Source organism: Parus major, chromosome 13, assembly GCF_001522545.3.
Source record: "Parus major isolate Abel chromosome 13, Parus_major1.1, whole genome shotgun sequence".
NCBI classification, from domain to species: Eukaryota; Metazoa; Chordata; class Aves; order Passeriformes; family Paridae; genus Parus; species Parus major.
In genome coordinates, this window is record NC_031782.1 from 9334166 (window position 1) to 9352321 (window position 18156).

The 18156-nt window shown below is 40.6% G+C and overlaps 1 protein-coding gene across 1 annotated transcript; it reads left to right on the plus strand.

The window, feature by feature from the left end:
* The first annotated feature begins 33 nt into the window (after positions 1 to 33).
* Positions 34 to 14437, plus strand: SAR1B (secretion associated Ras related GTPase 1B). The gene is made up of 7 exons (XM_015642076.2): positions 34 to 225; positions 4624 to 4694; positions 7156 to 7275; positions 8064 to 8129; positions 8687 to 8790; positions 8938 to 9069; positions 10585 to 14437. Exons 2-7 carry the CDS (start codon positions 4640 to 4642, stop codon positions 10699 to 10701), a joined length of 594 nt encoding a protein of 197 aa, XP_015497562.1. The 5' UTR covers positions 34 to 225; positions 4624 to 4639; the 3' UTR covers positions 10702 to 14437.
* Positions 14438 to 18156: the final 3719 nt, after the last annotated feature.

Genomic DNA, 18156 nt, shown 5'->3' on the forward strand with positions numbered 1-18156 from the left:
TAGGGGCGAGGCCAGGGGCGGGGTTGGGCGGGCACGCGGAGGGGCGGAGCCGAGCGAAGCCGAACCGAACCGAACCTAGCCGAGTCACACTAACCGAGCCGAGCCCAGCCGAACCCAGCCGAGACGACGCCCCCCCCATCCGAACGTAGCTGAGCCCACCCGAGTCTGCGCCGCGGGCGCCGGTGCCGGAAGGAGCCGTGGGGGGCGGAGCGGGAGCAGCCGCGGGTGAGTGTCGGTGTCGGTGGGTGTCGGTGCTGCCCGAGTCCCGGAGCACCTCAAGCTCGGCTGTGGGTGGGCGGGGCGGGCGGTGAGGGGTCTGTTCTTCCCGGCCGGTGGGGAAGCCGGGCGAGCCCCGCAGGGCGCTGGGCCGTTCTCGTGTCCTGCTGGGAGCGGCCTCCGGGCCGCGGCTGGGCCTGGCCGGGGGTCCCTGCGCGCCCCGACAACCTGCGGCCTGCGCGGGGCCGCGGGCAGCGCACCGCGACGGGGCTGGGGGCGAGCGCTCCCCTCCCTTCCCTGCTATCCCTTATACCGCCTCCCTCTTGTTTTCCCCCCGGCACAGCCCGGCACGGCTGCTCGGGCCGCTGGGGCAGTGGCCGGTCCGTGAGGCTGTCACGGTGCGCGCAGGTCCCGAGCAGCAGTGCCTCAATAGGTCTGCGATGGTGAGGTGCGTTAAGTAGCCCCATAACCCACAGATGCCCTGCAGCCTCCCTGGGCAGCCGTCTGCCATGTTGTGTCGACCTGGCAATAGTTGTTTGAAGTATTGTTATATCTTCAGAAGTTTTTGCTTTTAAGGGTTTTGTTCATAAGCCAGTGAATGGTGCAGCAGCCTTGCAGTAAGGGTGTGCTCTGACAGCTGGGCTTTGTCAGCCAGGGCTGCCTAAACCTCTGCTTCAGGGTGCAGTTGTAGTCCTGTCTTCACAGGTAAACTCTGCTGTCTCAGAAATGAGTTGCTGTCAAGAAATTATTAAAATACTTAAAGCCTATGCTGTTACATCATTTTCTAACTGTGCCTTTCCTCGGCTTTTAAAATACAACATCCAAATGTAGTTTCAAATCAAAGAATAAACTGTGTTGTAGAATCTCAGTTTATCCACTGAGTTTCCTAGGGGTTTTGACTTTGTTGCCTGTGGTAATATTTTATAATGTTACAGTGATCATGTGAGAAATTACAACTTTTAAGTGATCATACTTGCATCCTACTTGAAAAACTAAAAATAAACCCTTAGCAGTAGGCTTTAAGCTGTTGCTTGCAGGTTGTGGTTTCAGACTGAGCTGTGGCTGCAGGTTTGGTACTCTCAGGCTGGACTGAGATTTCTTGCTTGGCTCTTGCTGACAGTCCTCACGTAGGTGTAGCAGTGTGTTCCCAGTTCATGCAAGAGCTGTTCACTTGGTTGTCACTGGTTGCTCTTTCCTAACTCTTCAATAAAGGCATTTAAAACTCTCTTTAAGCTAAGATGTCTCTTAGCTTAACTTTGAAAGTCTTCAGAAGTGAATGCTGTCCTAAGGTTTGGAAGTGAAATGATGAATTTTTAGGTAGAAAAGAAGCAAGTTGAGTGTAGGAGGAAAAAAATTCTTACTTTTCAGAAGATAAAAGAGGCGTGAGTTTACTTGCTAGTCCATGCTGTCAGCAGCTTTCCTTTCAGGAGGCTGGCCAAATGTTACCAGAGCCACAGTGTGGGAATTCCTCATTCTCCACAGCCTACGGTCAGTGAACCCACATCCTTGGTCCATGGAGTGGTGGTCTTGGCTCTACAGGAGTTACTGGGTGATGCTTTGCTGATGAAATGACATTGACCAGGGTTTTTGGGGACATTTTTCACTGGTAGACATGTGTCACTGAAGGGATACTAGGAAGTTAACTTTGGTATCTTTGTAGTGGAGACACAGTGAGTTGGTGATGTCTGTAAAAGTACTCAAAAGACTATCTTAGTCCAGCACAGCTTTTCATTCAAAGCTTTTGTCTGCTTCCAGTGGATTATTTTCAAATCAACCCATGAAATAACTTTAAAATAATATCTTTGTCTCCATCATGGCTTGTGAGCAGTTATTTCTGAGTCTTCGTTGTTCTACTTTCATGGTGTTTTTAACATGAGCCTGAGAGTTTGAGTCCATATATATTCAACACCTCAGTTCTTCCCGAATTTGCCCTCAGCATAACAACTCTCAAAACCAGAGCAGAGCCACTCTGGTTTTGTAATGCTTTGATTTGACACAGCTCTGAATTATATAGTTACTTTTCCTGTGTGATAAGAGTAGATTTAATATCTCTATTCAAATATTACCTGTGTGCCTTTACAATTAGCTGTGCAATTTTTTCCCATTTTGAAAGTGTTTAACTGCTGCCAGCTGATATGGAGGTTGTTCTGGGAGGGTTTGGATAGCTCTCTTTCCAGCACCACTTTTCTTATGGTGATGGAAATTGAACCAGTATTAGTGCCACTTCAGCTGCGTTTGTAAGAGTAATCCTGTTCTCAGGTTAATCGCTAGAATCTCACCCTTTAAAGTTTATTCTGTAATGCATGAAGATTGTTTTGGTTGATGTTTTTTTTTGTAAACCTAAGTGTAATAGGTGGAACAGGTTAATACAACTGAGCAGTGAAGTTATTCTCACCTCAGTAATCTGAGCACTTCTCTTACATCACACAGTTTGCCCTGATTTGCAGGTTATTTGAGTCGATCGTTTCCCTAAGCCCCACAGAGGATTTTCTCGATTGGTATTTTGCTCAAGCAATAAATAAATCTGCTGACGTGTGTGTTCTGCCATGTTTGCTTATTCTTGACCTTTGATTTTTAGCCATGCAAGGGACAGTTTCAGTCATGACATTGTGTAACTGGTGTTTATGCATTGACAAGCATATTTGATTTGTATTCTTAAAAATTGTGCCTCTTGCAGCTGCTGTGTTGTTCAGAATAACGTAGATGTGGTTAAAGGTTTAAGGGTTAGTTGTGGCGAAACCAAGACACCTGGTGCTTGTTCATCTGACCAGATTTTGTTCCAGTGCAAGCAAAGGTCATTTAAATATTCAGTCCTCTTTCCACATTATCTCTGTATGATGTACCTGTTGTTGCATAGCAAAGAAACTCTTCGTCATGTGTGTAGTTGCTGTGACGGATGCCTGGATTTTTGGCTGGTTCAGACCTGTGTTTTGACTCCTGTGTGCTGTGCTCCAGGCTCAGAGCTGCCCTGAAGTCCTCTTGTGACACCCCAAGGCAGCCCTGCAGCTTCTAAACAAGTGTAGTGAGAACCTGTAGCAGTGTGGGTGCCTCTGCCAGCTGTGTTTAGCAGTGCAGTCCAGTTTTTCCTGGGCAGTCAGACTCCAGTGTCCACAGGGGTCATGCATTCCAGTAGCAATTAGCTGGCTAAAGGCTTCTAAGGATGTTGCCTTTTAGTCTCCAATAGAACTAAAATACTCACACTTCACTGTGTCAAACTAGTGCTTTCAGTCTGATTTAGAGCACAAGTTTGATGAGGAGCAGCTGAGGGAGCTCAGCCTTGAGAAAGGAGGCTCAGGGGGAAATGACTCTCATCACTCTCTACAACTCCCTGACAGGTTGTAGCCAGGTTGGGACTGGTGTTTTCTCTCAAGTGATAAGACAAGAGGAAACAGCTTCAAGTTCTGCCAGCAAAGATTCAGACTGGATATTCAGAAAAATTTCTTCACTGAAAGGGTGGCCAAACTCTGGCACAGGCTTCCCAAAGTGGTGGTGGAGTCACCATCTCTGGAAGCGCTCAGAAGTCCTGTGGATGTGGCACTTGGGGACTTGGTTTAAGTGTTGACCACAGTGGTGCTGGGCTAACAGTTAGACTCAATGATCTTAGAGGTCTTTTTCAACCTCAATGGTTCTGTGATTATCTTCTCTTTAGATAATGAGGAAATTAAGATGAAAGCTAGGAAATTAATCAGTCATGGCTACACAATGAACCTAGTACTGACTCTCAGCTCATTCTTCTGTTCTTGAATCTAAGCTGAAGGAATTCAGTGGGAAAATACAGGGATCTGGTGGTTTTTTTAAAATAAAATGTTTGCATTTTAAGTTTTGAATTGCAACAGCCTCTGCAGGGCAATACAGGAGGTCACTGTCTTTGAAGGGTTATTCCAATGCTTTATGCTAGGTTGTTGTTTTCCATAACAAGCCAAACAGACAGGTTCTGTGTGGACAAGGATTTATTTGGTATCAAACTTCTCTAGATTCAGCTCCGCAAAACTTTGTCACCTTTTACTGCCTTTGGTATTTTTTCCCCCCAGCAGCTTCCAGGGGTGGTTGTAGCACTAAATCTGCAGTGATAGGCCTCTAGTGCGCTCTCTGAAGTGCCACCTTTTCCCAGTTGAAAAGTGAAAATCCTATTTAAAATCTTCAGTGGATCATCACATACCTTCAACAAATTGTACTTTGAATAAAATTATTTTATTGCAAAGACTTTAGTCCATGTAGTGTTTTCCCAAGGGAGGGAAAAAGCTTTGCGGTTGTCACTTAACTGATCTATGATACAGTTTACCAAAACTAAGATTTTTTTTTTTTATTTTTAACACAGGATTTTAAATTACTTTTGTTACCTATAAATATTTTACAATGTGCTCTTCTGACAGAACTTAAATGCATTATGTTTTCTCTTTATTTCAGACTATAAGATTCAGATATGTTCCTATTTGATTGGATTTACAGTGGTTTCAGTAGTGTATTGCAGTTTTTAGGTAAGTCATTATTATTTGGGGCTTTTCCTTTCTGATATTCTTGTGTAAAATATCTGTTCACCTCTGTTATCATCAAATAAGACTGCTGGGTAGATAGTAATATTTGGTTATAGAAATTAGTGTGAAACTTTACTGGCATCAACTCAAGAGCCTCAGAAAACTATTCCCTGGCCAAAAAGTCTGCAATGCATATCAATTCAAGGTAAAAAAAAAACTCAAAACCATGAGGAAAATTATTGTTAGGTTACTAAAAAAAGGATCACATAGGTAAAAGGCATAATTTCCAAGTTCAAAGGATTTTATTGAAGTTGTCACAAAGCATTTGAGGCTAAGAAGTCATAGCAAGCTATGCCACCTACCTTTTATCAGTTGAAAGTTTAAAGTTTTGCACTGAATGTCAGACCCTTGGTCTGCTATCAAAATGTTAGCCAGTGAAATTTTAACTAAGTTGACTAATCTTTCTTATCTCCTCTTCCTTAGCTGCACAGTGATTACTGCACACTGGGCTGCTCTTCCATTCCTGTGCAAGCAAAGGCTAATTCTGCTGAAAGACAGAGGAGCTTCAAGTACCTTCCTCTTTTATGTCCCTCTTTTTCTAAAAGAAACACTTTCTCTTTGCATTCTCAGTTATATTTAGAGTTGAAGAAGGCAGATTTGGGAAACTCCTCACAGTTCTCTCTGCTGTTCCATCAGAAGGCTAATGTGATCACTTTAGGAAGAGCTGCACAAGTATACTTTTGGAATGCACAAAAACATTTTTTAATTTATATGTACATATAAAAACTCAGGTCTTGGTGTAGCCAGTAGCTGAAGTATGGCTGCTTGTTAGTCTTGTGCTTCTCTGAAAGACACTTGGGAAGCTTTAAATGTTTTGGTGAAACCAGCAACATCTGACTGCGAAGCAAAGACTCCTGGATGTGCAGGCTGAGAGTGGCAAAAATATTATTGTTTTCCTATAGGTTAGTAGAGTTTTGTTTCACTCATAAGATGAGTGTGAATTGGGGTTTCTCCTGTGATGTAAGTTACTATAGGAAAATGTTTGTCCGTTTCTTTCTCTGTAAACATTAACACTTTCTCCTCTACTCTGTAGTTTAATTGTTAATATATATGTGGGCATGTGAGAAGGTGAGTTTGGGAATTAAGAGTTGTCTTTGAAGGAGCTGTGAAGACACTCTACAGGACCCGGAGTAATAAAGACCATTAATGAAACAAGATGAGGGATAGGAGAGAATATGCATTCCTGCAAGTTACAAAACATGTCCAGCTGGAATGTGATCCCTGAGATTAGTTTAAAGGCAGAGGGAGAGGTGAACAAACAGCAGTGGTGTAAAGGTCTGCTGGGCAGAGCTACCTCTGTCCCTGGAATGCCACGGCATCAGTGGGGCTGTCTGAACATCCCAGCACACATGAGGATAGCACATTACAGAAGACAGAGGATTTTTTCAGTACAGAGCAGGATTGATATTTTTTGGTTTTAAATTTAATTTATATTAATGGTTTACTTAGAATATCAATGAGTTTGAAGCAATGCAAAGTTAATTCTGGCAGAGGATACAGTGTTGACAAGTTGTAAGAGAATTGCCCTTTGATAATCTCCAATTTAAGAGAATATGGTGTTTGTTTTAAACATCTTTCCTTCACAGCAACTGTTGCATTTCTGAGGTTACAAGTGGAGGGGAAGAAGAAAGGCAGAAGGCATTTTTATAAACATGACAACCAATGAAAATAAAATTTCTTATTCCTGTTAGGAAAGCATTGTCACATGGGACAAAGTGTATCAGAAGTGCCCTGATGATGCCATTCAGGATGTAGACAACAGTTTTCTTGGGGGTATGGGTGAAAGTTACTTTTTGTCCATATAATATGTTAACCAGTATTAAAGAATTCATAGACAAATTGTGATTATTGATGTTGAATCCAATTTCTCCATATTTTTTATTCTGTTTGAGGTCTGAACTTTCTTTTTGACTCAGACAAGTGTTTTGCTCTAATTGGAGGCAGCTGAACAGAGTTCAGGTTCAGGATGGTCCATGGTCCAGAGCCTGCCATTAGTGCTGTGTCTGTGTGCTGTGCCCACCTCTCCACCACCCGTGAGCAGAGCTGTCATTTTGCTGGAGCAGAATAAACTGGTAGCATTTAGTCCTGTTCTGCCATGCTTATCCTAAGATAATGCAATGCATTTCCACTATTGACATATTCACACCAATTGTGTGCCTCTCCTGTTCCTGCCAGGCATCCTGTAAGCTGCATGTTACTTGGTGCAGCATGCTTGTGGTAAGTGGGAATGTCATTTGTATCACATGGATAAAGGGCACTGATAAAGGTCTGGTGGAGTTTGCCTGGTTTGTATTTTGTACCGTGACTGTAACACTTTGTTCCTAGGAGCAGAATTATCTCTAGTGCTGGAAATGAATTCCTGCTGGTTGAACTGATTAGTCACTAGGTCCTTTTTCTGTTCTAGGACTGTACAAGAAATCAGGCAAACTAGTGTTTCTTGGACTGGACAATGCTGGAAAAACTACACTGCTGCACATGCTCAAAGATGACAGACTGGGACAGCATGTCCCCACATTACACCCCAGTAAGTTAATAGTGTTGTCCCTAAGCTAGAAAGCATTTGAGGGATGGCAAGAAAAGCAGGATCTGATTATACATCATAAGACCACCAGTGTAACTGGGAAGGCACAAAGGGATTTTTGGGATTGCAATCCATGGATAGTTCAAGTAATCTTAAAAAAAATTCCTATGTATGTAGGATAGTTCAGTGTGTTATAGTTAAAATTAAGAGCTGAGTAACAATCAGAACAGTGAAGCAGAGAGTTTGTGCTATAGAAGCTGCAAGAAATAGGGGCTTGCAATTTTTGGGAACAGCTTCTCTGTATAATTGGAAAATCGGTGTTTGTGTCTCAGAGGTTGCTGCGTAATAGTTATCCTGGTAACCTTGCAGAAGAAAAAGTTAAACACATGTTGATAATGTGGATTGGGAAAGTCCAGTAATGAGATGAGAAATTGGGAAGGATGTGAAGAAGAGAAGCCTTAAATAGTATTGTAAACAAAATGCCCAATGCAAAATCTTTTATGCAAGCCAGATGCCAGAGCCAACTGTTGTTTGTGTAATATGTAGCGATAAATAATGTAGGAATACTCTGCTGTTCTTAGCATTGTAGATATTTCACACATGCTTTAATGGTTAATAACATTTTGGTGATACATGAATGTGCTGTTGATTTTGAGAGAATATATTACTCTGATTTTCTTCTTGAATAACAAAATACTGGAAAGAACAAAAGAAATTAAAATCTATGTGCTAGAAGGCTAGACTTTTCCAAGTATAATCTTCACCTAGAACATAATTCTGTGTATTTCCAGCTTCAGAAGAGCTGACAATTGCTGGCATGACTTTCACTACCTTCGATCTGGGTGGACATGCTCAAGGTAAGAGTGTGTTCTGATTCACTTAAGCTCACTGAAGTGGGCTGGAATTTGCTTCCAGTCAGAAACACAGCCATGCTGCAGAGACTGACTTCCCACAGTCTTCTGTGACAGCATAAAAGACATTGGCTGCTCTTTTGCCCATCTCCACCATTTATGACAAATCACAAAAATGATTTGGCAAGAGCACAGTAGAAGAGAAACTTTTGACTAATACTGTGTATTATTTTTAATACAAGTATAAAGTTCTGTACTTTGAGTTCCTTACATTTACCTTCAAACTTACCTTTGTTGACATAATTCTTGGGGAAACAAAAACCATTTACATACATCAGCATTCATGTGGGATAGAACAGCGGTAACATTAGAGAGAATAATTTTGCTCTGTGATTTCAAACTTTGTAAAATATGAAATTGCATCCCAAAAATTGGCAACATAAGCTAGGAATTAAGAAAAAAATCAAATTAATAAACCCACACACACAGTTTGTTTCTTAATTACCCATTTGCATCGCTCTGTATTTGGGGATAATTTCCTTTGTTTCTTATTTTCCCTGTAGCTCGCAGAGTGTGGAAAAACTACCTGCCTGCAATTAATGGTGTTGTGTTCTTGGTGGACTGTGCAGATCACGAAAGATTACTTGAATCAAAAGAAGAACTTGATGTAAGTTTAAATAAGCTTTTAAAAGTTTGAACTTCTAAGAACTAAGCTCAAATACCCAACAGACCTCTGCTGTCACCTGCAAATGAATAGTAGTGATTTGTCCTGTGTTCTAAATTAATCATTCCTCCTTTCTCCATTCCTTTGTAGTCACTAATGACAGATGAAACTATTGCTAATGTGCCTATCCTAATTCTTGGTAACAAGATTGACAGACCTGAAGCCATCAGTGAAGAGAGGTTACGAGAGACATTTGGTCTGTATGGCCAGACAACAGGAAAGGTATTGCTCCTTTAAATTTGTTGTTGGTTGGTTGGTTTTGGTTTTTGGTTGGGTTTTTTTGGTGAGGTTTTTTGCTTAGGGAATTAGTTTGTCTTATTTGTGTGTTGACTCTGTTTTGCTCCAGCTATACAAAATAAATGTTTTTCTAATTTATAAAGTAGTTAATACGTAATAATAATATATAGAATGGATCCCAGAGTCTCTTTGTGTGTTTGTGTGTGTGTGTGTGTGTTAGATGTATGTCTGCTACAATTTTTTATGTTGTATGTAATGCCACATTTTCTCAGAGAAAATGTATTTGTATCTAGAATAATTTTTAGTACTTCAACTGTCTTACGCATTATTTTTAAGCAGTTTTCAGAGGCTATATTTAGAGTGAATTATAAGAGAAAACTGAATAGAATCTTTCAGTAAGTGACTTTTCTCGTTTCAAGTGCAAGTTTTAAGAGTTTTCCACCTAACATATTTGCCTAAAGCTTAGTGATAGATTTACACCATCATAGAAGTTTAAGTTTGTAGGTTGTGGGAGGAAAAAGTTCCTACTGGCATCTGTAGCAACAAGGCAGATTTTTAGTAAGGATCTTTGTGATACTTCAGCTCCTCTTAATATAAAGTTAATTCAGTACTCTGCCTGTGAGCATTAGAAATGATGCACAGTGTCCTTGGCTCTTGGAAAAAAGCCGATAGAGTTGTTCCACTGTGGCTTCCAATCACAACTCCCATTAGCTGACCAGCTCTGCTGAGGGCACCTGCCTTGCAACTCCTCTTTGCTTATTCACTCTTAGGTGCCTCCCTTAAAGTTCAGTAAAGTCAGAGTTTAGGTCAGGCAGGAACAAACCTTTACTTTCTAGTTTGCTGTATTTTACCCTCTTGTTTTCTGGTCTTTACACCACATGTATTTGATGAATCATGGACAGCACTGTGAATCTCCCATTGAACAGCAACTCTATTGCACTGTGCTGATCTTGGCAAGCAAGCACTCTTGCTTTGGTCAGTCCTTAAATTTATAGCAAATGGGGTTTTTTTATCTGGTTGGTAAACTGTTGCAAACAGAGCAGGAAGCTGTGACTGAACACCAAAAACAAGTTCTAAAATTCTCTTCACATGTTTGCTATTCCATTCTGGTTTCATGTACTTCCCCCTCTCCAGTATGGATGCATGTGAGAACATGCATAGTATATTTCTTGTATGCAAGTTACTGATATTAAGGCCACACGTTTTGGTCTCTCTGTGGAGGTGTCAGGCCCAGGGAAGCTGGGGATGCCCCATTCCAGGAAGTCTGTTCATGCCACTTAGGACAGGGCTTGGAGCAATCTGGTCTAGTGGAAGCTGTCCCTGTCCATAGCAGGGATTTGGAATGAGATTAACTTTAAGGTCCCTTCCAACCCAACCCATTCTATGATTTTAGATTAATTTATTTTCCAAAATTCCAGTGTTAATAAGGGCATCCCATAGAAGCAGATGTCCATGTGGAATAGGTGTTGTTTGTAAGGGAATGTTTGTGTTTCTCTGCAGGGTAACACACCACTGAAGGACCTGAACGCCAGGCCCCTGGAGGTGTTCATGTGCAGTGTGCTAAAGAGACAAGGCTACGGGGAGGGGTTCCGCTGGATGGCCCAGTACATCAACTGATCCCTGCCAAAATCACAGCAGCACATCCTGGCCCAGGTCTCAATGTTGTCTGCTCCTTATTTGATCACTCAGTGTACGTAACTTGAATTCATTTGACTGTTCAATTTTAAAAATACACATTTTTAGCTAATTATATCATTGATGCTAAATTGTAAGTGTGAGGATTGCAAAATTACTTCAAGCAAGTTTGTAAGTTTAAATACCACAACCTGTGAGCTTTCTAATCCCATGCAACATCCTTTTGCAGCTTTTAATTTAATGAGTCTCCAGCACCATTTTTGGTCAGAGCAACTTTCCAGTACAGTATGTTTGAATGCACTTTTTAACAGCTGAAAACTATGAACATGTGAAAAATATTTAATGCTTATGTTAAATTTTTTATGTACTTTTTTGAAACTGGTTTTATAACTTTAGAGTATATAACCATCTTTCAAGGAATAATAAATAATTAGCTGATGGATAATTGCATGATGCCTTACATTTTTCAATAATACACTTTCTTATGCAACGTCATGCAATAAATTTAAATCCAGTTTTTGGCATCTTTAATGGGAAATGTTTCCTTTTAATGTGTCTTAACTAGTGAGGCTGATCTGAATATGTGGGATATTTTCCTGAAACACAAGCAGGCCACAAAGTTGTTTCATTCTAGTTTAGAGTAAGGTGGGTTTATTCAGACTACTAAATTGTATTTATTTTAGGATTTTCCATAGTAAAGGAAATATCTACTGTAATGCCCTTATAACTACCACAAATACAAATAGTGTAAATTAGCTGTGCCAAAGTAAATCTTGAACTAATGACAAAAGTGGTCTTAATCTGCTGATCTCTTGAATTAAACCCCTGATGTGACACAAGAAATACAGTTTCTTTTTGAAAAAATTAAGACTACTACTGCACTAAATATCCTGTTTCCAATTTCATTCATTTTTGGGTCTGCCAGAAGACTTGCCCATGAGATTTCCAGGAAAAAAATGGGTTGCCATTGCTGCTTTTGAAACTTTACCAGCTCACACCCATTAGCCAGTTTTATTTTTGGTATTTTGAAATGGGACAAGATGGGTTCTTTTATGTGGTTTTGCCCTGAAACCTGCCCAGTGTGGCAGCTGCTGGCTGCCCAGGGCACTTATTTCTGGGGTAAAATTCAGTCCCTCTTTCCAGTTTCTGACTGCTTTTCCCTGCATTTGAATGTTAGTTCCCCAAGGAGAAGGTAGGTTATCTTTGAACAAAGGGTGTTGCAGCATGTTTTATTGATGCTGGCTGGGAGCTGTGGTTGGTGCTTTCTTGTGCTGGACATCTTTTACTTCTCATTTGCCAAATTAAGGTGGAGTTTCAGCTGTGGAGTCACCATTTCACTATGATGGGTTTGAGTTTCACTGTGTAGTTTGTTTTGTCCTTGGACAAATACAAACCACTGCAAGTTGTACTGAATCTCTTTTACTTCCTGTTGTACATCTCCAAAATACTTCAGGCCTTATGTTTCCAATACCCATGGCAGCAAATGTATTTCTGACTGGTTTGACAAAAGTTTCACAAAAAACTTTCTCTTGACCTCTGGGCTTGAATCTCAGATTAAAGGCTGTAGGCACAAAGCAAATAAATGAGACTTATTCCTTGCCTGAACCTGAGCTGGTATGATTGAATATTGATGATCAGTTACCCACAGTCCTAGATTGTGCATCTGAATAATTCAAAACCTAACTAATATAAATTGTAAATGAAGTTTATTACTGCAGAATCACATGCAAAACATTAAGCCCAGTTTGTGTGTGGTGCAGTTCAGTGTGAGGGCATTGGATGGCTTTTCCAAATGACCAACATAGAGAATTCTGCATTTAAACTTGTGCTCAGCTGTAGAGTGGTGTCTCTGCTGCATAAATCCAAGCTGGAGGCAAGATGTGGCTTCTCACCACTGTGAGGTCAGTCTTTACTACCTACAGCCATTATGTAGGGGATATGCCTCTTGTTTTTTTACCTCTAGCTTTTTCTGATGATGGCTATGATGCAGAGAACCACAGCTAAATCACTAGATGGTGTAAATATTAAAAGTACTACTTGCAGAGTCACATTGTGGTGTTGATGTGAGAGAGCTGGGACTGTGTTGCCTGTGCTTATGGAAATGAAGCTGGAGGTGGAGATGTTCTGCTGCACTTCCACAGGCTGAGCCATTGCATGGGCTTGGAGGGATCCTCTTCACCTGCTCTTCCAACTAACCATGAACAACAGCACTAAAGAGAAGGGTAGTCCTACTAAAAATTAAAAAGGAAGGGAGGTGATGGTGCTTAAAGGAGTGTGTTAAGAATACTTCCCAGTGTTATGGAAACACTCTTGATTTCCTGATTCCTGCTGTGTGATGGTGGCTGAAATGTGATTGTAATAAGGGCATGAAGAAGGCTGGACCTTGAGTTATCCACCTGGGTACGTTGTTGGAATAGGTGATCAATGCTCAGTGAAATACATAAATAATCTTGCTCTGTTTCATTTCATTCAGCAGAGGAAGGACCTTTCTTCTGTGGTTTACATTCTGTTGTGCACATGAATGTGAATGAGTGTTGTGTGTCTTTGTGTGAAGACTTCATTAATAGACAAGTCTACTGATGAGAATTTTCCTGGTGGTTCTCATCCCCACCCCCTCTGTATCTCCTTGGCCATTTATTTCTATTTTATTCCTATGACTGTGACCAGTCTTGCTTCAAAAAAATAGTGTTAACATTTGGGTCTGACTTATATGAATCTTTTTTTTTTGCACTCTTGACTATGCAGATTTCAATTGAACATCACTTTAAAGAATGTGAAAAAGAAAACTCATTAATAAAGATCTTATTTATTAATTGTCTCATTTTGTTTTTACATTGCAACAATTTCTTAAGATAAATGAATGCAGATTTCTAAGATCCTAATAACTATTTCTGACAATGGCCTGTATATCATGGCAATGGCCCCAGTTGTTAGCACCTCTGGGTTGAATAAGATTTCTTTTGCTTGGATGTAATTAAAATTTGGGTCTAGTATGTATTGTATAATGGAGAGGTGATTGCTGTATTTCAGTCTTGTTTTAATACATTTTTCAGCAACAATTCTTGGCATTGGAGATGTGAAAGCTCTCCAAGCTTTCTCATTTATCCTCTGCCAGATCAGGTTATTTTTGTGTTCAGGTCCTGACTATGATGTGCCAAAGGTAACCTGTGGCATTCACTGAAGTACAATACCTCCCTGCATGGGAGCTTTATTGTGTTTTGATAATTGGATTTGAGCATCAAATAGAACGTTTGGCATTCACTTATTTATAATGTCAGTTCAGAAAAATGATGGAGGTGGTCTCCTATCCCAGTGAAATCACAGGTCTGCTGGAGGTCAAATTGTTCTTCTCTTGTTTGTCCTGTCAAAGTATTTGGTTGCTACCAACCAAAGTCCAGTGTTTCTGTTGACTACAACGTGCTCACATTTAGGTCACACTATTGTTGTGGACTGAGGAGTTATATTTGAGCCTCACCCACTGCTGTCAGTGGGGACAAGGAACTTCCTTGCACTTGGACAAACCACTGTTTGCACTGGTGTTTCTGTTCTGAAATGTGAGTGCTCTAAGTGTTGAAAAGCGTAATTTATATAATAAACTGCAGAAGAAAAGATAAAGATGAAATTGTTCTTTAACATGTTGTCAATGCATTTGTTATTATGTGTCCCACCCTATGCTGGAAATACAAGATAGAAAATAAAATTTTGTTTGAAATTTGAAGGAGTTTTAAACAGGTAGTTTTTGTCAAATTATCAAAATCAGGAAAAAGGTGCTCAGTACATGGTCTAGAAGTGAGTTTGGGTTTTCTTGGGTGAATATAGTAATAGTTCTGTCTCATTTTTGCTCAACTTCTGTTCATGGGTGTATGGGGAAAAATCCTCTATCTGGAAAACTCTTTGAACATGGAAAAAAAATTGCATTTCCTTTGTGGCAGTTCAAAAATAAGATGGATTGATATGATCTTAGAGGTGACTGATGCTTCCTTAGAATCAGCTGCTCTCTAGGACTGGCCCTGTTGGTGGGACTATGGAGGTGGGATTGTCACTGAGTTCATATTTGTCAAACTGAGTGTAGCCCACAGGAGAATGTGTTAAGCTACTGTTGAAGAACTATTTTCCAACCCTAAGCATACATTCTCCTTAGTTTACATTTTTTTAAATTATTTTTGTCTGCTTTTGAATTACAATTAAAAATTTGATGAGCAAGTATATAATAATAATAAAATTATTATATAATTTTAAATAATTAATATTTAAATATAATAATTTAAAAAAAGATACCCCTTGTTTTTCTGATGACCCTGTTTCTTACTGCACATGATGCATCATAGTAGGAAATCTTACAGTAAAGTTTTGGAGCCTTTGATGCCTTTCATTTCAGGGCCTCAAAGCTTTCAATCTGCTCATGCTGCCTCATCATCCTTGTGAGTGGAAGGGCTCTTGTCCTTGTTTAACCTCTGGTGACGGTGATGGCTGAGGGATTGGGTCATGCTTGCTCTCTGCCTGAACAAGAAGAGTTCTCACAGCAGCCTCAAAGGAAGTGGTGCCTCCTGTTTCCCCACATCTGTAACAGGATGACAGAAGCCTCCCTCACATAGAAGCTACCAGAGATACTTCACAAACCTTGTGTAAATTAGTGGCACATTGGGTCCTGTCCTCGGCATTCACAGCACAACAGCCACTCTGTGTACCATTCCCTGTGTTGAATCCAACCGTGACAAGATTCAGTAGAATACAAGGTAAAAAAACAGAAAAACTTGCAATGTGTACACTACAAAGCTTGGATCCACTTAAAATTTCTGATTCTGCTTCCTAAATCTAAATAAATATTTTCATAAAAGGAGAATGTAAAGGCATACTTTCACTATAGGGTCCAAATGCCTAGTTTTGGCACAGGCAATAAGTTTATATTGTCTGGTTAGGTTTTCCCCCTGCAAAGTGGTACTTTGCTATCTGAGTGATTTGATGAACTCCTAGGAGCAGAACTTGCTGGAGCAAACCCTTGGCAGTAGCTTGGGGCAGGGATGAGCTGTTGGAGACCTGATCTTGGCCATTTAGTGATATTTGAGTACCCGACCCAGGGGAGGTGCAGCAGCTTTGGGGACAAGGGCTGAGGTGTGACAAGTGGCTGGGCTGGGACCAGTGCTGCAGCAACCACTGGCAAAGCTGAGCTGAGAGGTCTGGAGTAGCTCAGCTTTTGGAGCAAAGGGATTTGGTCATCAGTGTGAATATGGCTCTTGAGAGGAAGGGCAGAACTGAAGTTTGAGTTTGTTCAAATTTTGGTGAAAGCTAAAAGCTTTGCTAGTGGGCATTGAGCAGGCCAGAAGAGGGCTCAGTGTTGGGGGCCTGGGGCAGGCACTGCCCTGCAGGTTGTTGTGAGCATCTCTAGGAAATACTTGACCAAGTTTCTCCTGTGTAATGGAAGAGAAGAATTAGTTGGATTGAAAAATGTCCTTTTGCCAGTGAGGTAAAAGGGGAACAATTACAGCCAGGGCTCCTAATGCTGCCCTGCCACAGCTCGTGTGTGGGCTGACCGCAGGGCGGGTGTTTGGGAACGCTGGTGCTTGTGAAAGCAAAAGGGAGAGAGAGCTTAGGGAGTGATAGGAGCTGTATGTCAGTCATTCTGCACACTGTGCTAATGCCAGTGTTTGCCAGGTTATTTCAAAATTTACCCAGTATCCTAGATTGCAGTAGCAATCCTTCTAGATTGCTGAGTCACTGGAAACTGCTGCTTCTTGGGCCAGTGTTCCCCAAAAATAAAGCTGAGGTCACTTGTTTAATGCACTTAACTTGTAACCAGATAAAGCACAAGCAGCAGAACTTAATCCATACTTCACCCCCTCTCATGGCCCACTGGCACTCAGGGACAGATTTTGAGTTCAGCCCAGGCTCTGGGTTCCAGCCCCAGTACCCAAATGCTGTGTCCTCTGCTCTCTTAGAGCAGGACTTTGGTTTAGTTTCAGTTGAAACTGTAAAAGGAAAGCTCCTGTACATGCCACTTAACCCTTCTATTCCTTGCCTTCTATGTAGCATAAATACATCTATATTATATATAGATATTATATATATCTATATATAGTATAGATATATATATGCAATATATCTATAAATTTTCATATATATGTATATATATATATATATACAATAGTTTTAATATAAACCTGTGCAAAATATTGTTACTGAGATGCATTAACATGAAGTTGCAGAGGATATTTACTACAAGTCTGCACTCATAGTAGGTTTTGAAGGATAAAAAAAATCAGGAGTCTGCAGGAGAGAAAATTGAAAACTTTTGCTTTATTGGCAAATAAATAATTACAGGAGATAGTGTGTGAGAAATTGAGATGTGTAGCTATGGTAGGGACAGCAGCTGGAGCTCTGGGTGCTGCTTGGAGAAATAGTGCTTAGGCAGAGCTAGTAATGTAGTTTTCCCTTTTTTATAACTTATATTTTGTTGTTGGCATTAGAAAGTGTAAAGAAGGATGGGTGATCCTTCAGAATAAGAGGTTTATGCAAGCATGTTTTTTGGAAGTGTGTCCTATCCAGATCACTGCCCTGTCGGTGACAGCTGTCTCTGGGCAGCTCTGATGAACATCTCCAAAGGAAGGTTATGATGATTTGACACTTGTACCTGAAGATTTGTTTGTAAAGACAACTTATTTTTGATTTATAGTATTTTTTACTTTTTCAGTTCCCCTCTAGCCCTCCTATCTGCTATTGCCACTTCCATAATAGCCTTTTGTTTCCTAATCTGTAATTTATTTCCCAATTAAAAAAAAAAATCTGTTTATTTTTGTCCCAAGCTGTTTTAGGGGGAGCTTTTTTCCAACACTTTGGAATCCTGAGAAAGAAAGACCTCTATCAAAGAAGAAATTCTGCTTGTGTTTTCAGAGCCATTGTCAGACACAATGCAAGAGAGAAGCAGTATGAAGTTCACATGTGTTGTTTGCCATTATTATTTTGTGAGAAACAAGGAAAACCCAAGAAGTTATTCTCTGTGGGTAGTTGAAGTTAACTGAGCTCCTGCAAGTCTGACTGCAATTAAGAATGTAATAGATCCTTACACATGTGATTGTGGGATGGGTCTATTTATGTCTCTGTAAATATGAAATTATGAAATGCACACCATGGAGATGGGGCTGGTGAAGTCCTTGGCTGACCTGGTCAACTGTCATTGCAGGGAGTGAATTTAAACTTCCTGCAGAACATGGTACTGCTGGAAGATGTTTAGTGAAAGGGAAGCAGGTTCATGCAATAAAGCAAAGAAACCATCCTGTGTGTTACCAGACAAGTGGGAAAATGCTGTGAGTTTCTGTAATAATATGTTAGACACCTTGTGGGCATAACAGCACTTCACAAAGACAGCTTCTAGAAAAAATCACAAAAAATAATTTTGTGTTTCAGATCTGAAATAAACAGATGTGTGGATGAGACTTGGAT

What these genes read in the sequence shown, in the direction of transcription:
- SAR1B (XM_015642076.2), top strand. Translation starts at nt 4,640, where the DNA reads ATGTTCCTATTTGATTGGATTTACAGTGGTTTCAGTAGTGTATTGCAG. An exon ending in TAGTGTATTGCAGTTTTTAG is followed by an intron (nt 4,695 to 7,155) that starts GTAAGTCATTAT and finishes TTTCTGTTCTAG; the next exon opens with GACTGTACAAGAAATCAGGC. An exon ending in TGTCCCCACATTACACCCCA is followed by an intron (nt 7,276 to 8,063) that starts GTAAGTTAATAG and finishes GTGTATTTCCAG; the next exon opens with CTTCAGAAGAGCTGACAATT.